General features: G+C 42.9%; 1 protein-coding gene across 1 annotated transcript; it reads right to left on the bottom strand.

Annotated features, from left to right (window-relative positions):
* Positions 1–1714: 1714 nt before the first annotated feature.
* Positions 1715–3112, bottom strand: LOC119902682 (parathymosin-like; the record flags this gene model as incomplete). Its single annotated transcript, XM_038719008.1, has 4 exons — positions 1715–2533; positions 2630–2715; positions 2807–2890; positions 2981–3112. Coding segments are annotated over 4 exons (378 nt in total), but the record flags the coding sequence as incomplete, so codon positions are not given.
* Positions 3113–3837: the final 725 nt, after the last annotated feature.

Genomic DNA, 3837 nt, shown 5'->3' with positions numbered 1-3837 from the left:
CGTTTTAGTTTACAAACACAGAATAAAAATGAATCCGATGTCCGTATCGAAGATTGACTGGGAAGTCGTAAAGTAAACGTATGTTGACCTGGAAACAGACATTTTTGAAGTTTATGGTGAAGTTCCTGCTCTTTGTCTTCTGCACGCTGCTCTTCACTGTTTCACTGCTCCGTGTTTAAACTCTGAGATAAACTTAGTCTCAATAAACTTTCACCACCTGGTTTATTAGACAGCTGTTAACTGTCGCCGTCCTGTGAGGTCCAACGGTGTCCTCAGATCAAGTTGAAGTACCTACAGTATACAACAGCGTACAAATACTGCATTCAAAAATACTACTTCAGTACAAATACAGAAGTATTATCATAAAGGTTGTGAAGTATAAAATATGTAGTAGTCCCTGTGCAGCAGGATGACCTGTCACTGTTTTGTTATCATGTTTTTCATTCTCAGATTGTTAAAACTGATCAATGTTGGAGCTGCTTGAGATTATTAGGGGATTTTAATCCACTTCTTCACGACCTTTTCATCATGTGACCTCTAAAACAAAGTGATGTCTGCTTGAGTAATCGGCTTTTTGGTCGTTGCTATAAACTATTTTTGGCGATCACTTGTTACTTTGAGGCTGTTTAATAAATAACTCGATATTTTCCTTTTAAAAACTTTGGATTAAAATATAAAGATTTTGCGTAGGACGTTTTTCTTCTTCTGTCCTCTCTTAATAATCTTTTCTCAGCCGTCAGATTTGTCTTGCGACACCTTGTGAGGATCCAAATTCACAAGTTATGAGAACAGTGTTTAAAATATGTTATAGAATACTATAACATATTTTAAACACTGTTCTCATAACGCTTTGTGAAAATTCCTAAAACTGCAAGGGTTCCTACAGCTGTTACAGAACTGTGGAGGAGTGAATTGGTACAATACCTACCTCTGAAGTATTTCTACTGGTAGGGAGTTTAATGGAGACGTTACTGCTGTCTACCTCTGACCTGTGTTATTTCAACCGTCCTGCAGAACTTAAATTAGATCATTTAAAAAGATAAAAGAAAACAATGGAGGAAAAGTAAGTTTTCCTGCTTCTCTCCGGTTATCTTGCGACCTCTTGTGGGGCCCCGACCCCCAGGTTCATCCCTCCAAAATGCACCACAGATTCTGTAACTCCTCCCTCAGAGTCAGACTCTCAGACTCTTTAGTCATTAACTGGACCTGAACGTGCAAAAACTCAACTAATGTACGATATTCTGGTTTATTATGTCTCAGTACTGCAGTTTTTAAGGATTCCATCACTCAACATTATCGACATTCATTATTATTACAGCTTATTCATTACACTTAAAATACTGCAAATATTTCCACTAATTCCAATTTATTTTTTCTAATTGCCAACTTTTTATTATTTCTATTCATTTAATGTCATTAGCAAACTGTGAAATGAATAGATTCTGGTGTTAAATGTTATTTGAGTAACCAGATCCTGTAGCTGTGAATAAATGCAGTTATAATAATATTCCCTCTGGAATGGGGTTTTACAAAGGGAAATACTTGAGTACAAGCACCTCACAATTGTATTTACTTTCTTTCCAACTGCGCTGACCTGAGGCCTGGAAAGCTAATAGAAACGCCTGCGAGTTCACCTCCTCCTGAAAGTTCTTCGTGGTGTCGGCCGCTGAGCAGAAGAAAAAAAAAACAAACAAAACAAGCAGAGATACAGAAGTACAACTCACAAAATAAAAGTCCGGTTTATTGTCAAACAACAAACTTCGCACATACATCAAAACAGGCCGCCATAAAACAAAATAAGTCGCTGACAAAAAACAAAATAAAAAGGAAAAAGAAAAGAGGCTCTTTTCTTTGGCCTTACCCTCCCATACAAACAAACTAGTTATGGTACAGCTAAAGTACATACATTAAATTTACTGGAATGCTCTGAGTTCAACGGCTTAAGAGGTTTTCGTTCAGGTTTTTTTTAAAACTGTTTTTACAGGTTGTTTTTTTTCTTCCTAGTATCTGTTGAGATATCGTAACATGGTCAACCAAGTAAAATATTTCGTTGAAGAAGCACCGATTTGGTCTGACGAGATCGCTGCCGAGGAGGGGAGCTGGCCCCCCCTCCCCCTGCTCCTAACAATATGTACAAAAATATAAAATGTAAATAAAAATACAAACAAATTCTCCTTTCGTGTTGTTGTTGTTGTGAAGCCGGATTTCTGCGTCGATGCGGTGGCAGGTTCCTCTAGAAAATTTGTTTTGCAGTTTTGCGGGTTGGGGTGGGGGTGGGGGGTGGACGTGGTAGATGTTTGTTGAACTCTACTTGCTAATGACCATGTTGGATTTTTTTTACATTTTTTTATTTATTATTATTATTTTTTTCTCCTTTAAAATCAGTCCTCCCGCCCCTCCACCTGTGACATAGAAAAAAAAAAAAAACAGTCATAGGTGGAAGAATCAGGAAGTGGTTCAGCAGGATGGCGCGAGGGGGGAAAACGCATCAATCGTCATCGTCGGTTTTCTGCTTCTTGGTTTCGACGTCGTCCTGAAGAAGAAGAAGAAGAAGAAGAGTTAGTTAAATGGTGAGACCTGATTGGTCGCTCAGATTCTTGGCGGTAAAGCTTGGATTTCGCCGCTTCACCTCTTCGTCGTCGTCGTCATCTTCAGCCGCCCGTTTTGTGCCGCCCTCAATCTCATCCTCGTCGTCCTCCTCGTCTTCCTCGTCACCTGCGGGACGAAGGGCGAGAAGAATGAGATTTGTTTTGCCAAGATTTGGGAAAATATTTGTATCATTAAGATAAAATAATCTTCTAGCTACCTTCTCCATCATCTCCTCGTCCTCCTCATCCACTTCCTCGTCATCTTCATCATCTACCTCGGGCTCGCCGTTTCCCTCGTTCTCCTGATGAAAAAAGAAATAAAATAGTGTTTAAAGTGACTTTCTGAAGCCGTGCAGGCACAAGCTCACTGTACCAGGAGGAAAGGAGGTTACCTTTCCGTTGGTGGCAGCATCTTTGCCGTTCTCCTTCTCCTCCACCAGCTTCTTCTCTTTCAGGTCCTGATGGAAACAAACCAGAGGGAAAAAATTTGAATCAGAAAAAAAACAACTATAAAATACAGATGATCAGAGTTTGAGATGCAGCTGCTGTAGTGAAACTTCTGCAGGCTGCTGCTACCTGCCCTGCTACCTAATGGCCTAGTTAGACGAGTCCCAGTGCATGCTGGGAGCTGCACATTTCAGCCCTCTCCCTGTCAGAATGAAAGCTTCCTATTTAAACACCATATTGGTCTCTGCAGACCCCCCCTCCTCCTCCCCCCACTCCATCCCCTCTAATGTGTTGTAATCTGATACTTTCATGTGGCCCCCAGGGCACTCTGGGTATTGTAGTCTTCCGCGGGCTGCCATCGCCGCCATATGTCACGAGACACGCCCGGGAGAGGCACTGCAATACCCAGGATGCACCGCTCCGTTTAAAATAACACAGTAGGGCGCAGGAGGGGAGGGGGGGTGGGGAGGTGGTGATGATGATGGAGGAGGAGGAGGAGGAGGCGGCGGCCGCGAGCGCGATGCACGCTGCTGGCCGCTCGTTGTAACGGAGGCTGGAAAGGACAATAGAAGACGACACATGGCAGGCGAGGAAAGCGGCCAGAAAAGCGAAAATAAAGCGGCCTGCGGCCCGGGGACCGCAAGCACACCGTCACAAACACCTTCAGGGGCTTTCTGCTCTCCACTTAGACCGGAAAACCGCCCGCCGAGCCTATTAATAGCGCTCGGTTTCCTCGTTTTGTCGACCGTTCACAGCCTATTATCCCCACTGCACGCGCGCCCGGCCCACACATACACTGTTA

Source organism: Micropterus salmoides, unplaced genomic scaffold (assembly GCF_014851395.1).
Source record: "Micropterus salmoides isolate LMB-PRFRI ecotype aquatic unplaced genomic scaffold, ASM1485139v1 Ms_hic_scaffold_14, whole genome shotgun sequence".
Taxonomy (NCBI): domain Eukaryota; kingdom Metazoa; phylum Chordata; class Actinopteri; order Centrarchiformes; family Centrarchidae; genus Micropterus; species Micropterus salmoides.
Note: the sequence above shows the minus strand (reverse complement) of the source record. Positions and strands in the feature narration are given on the sequence as shown.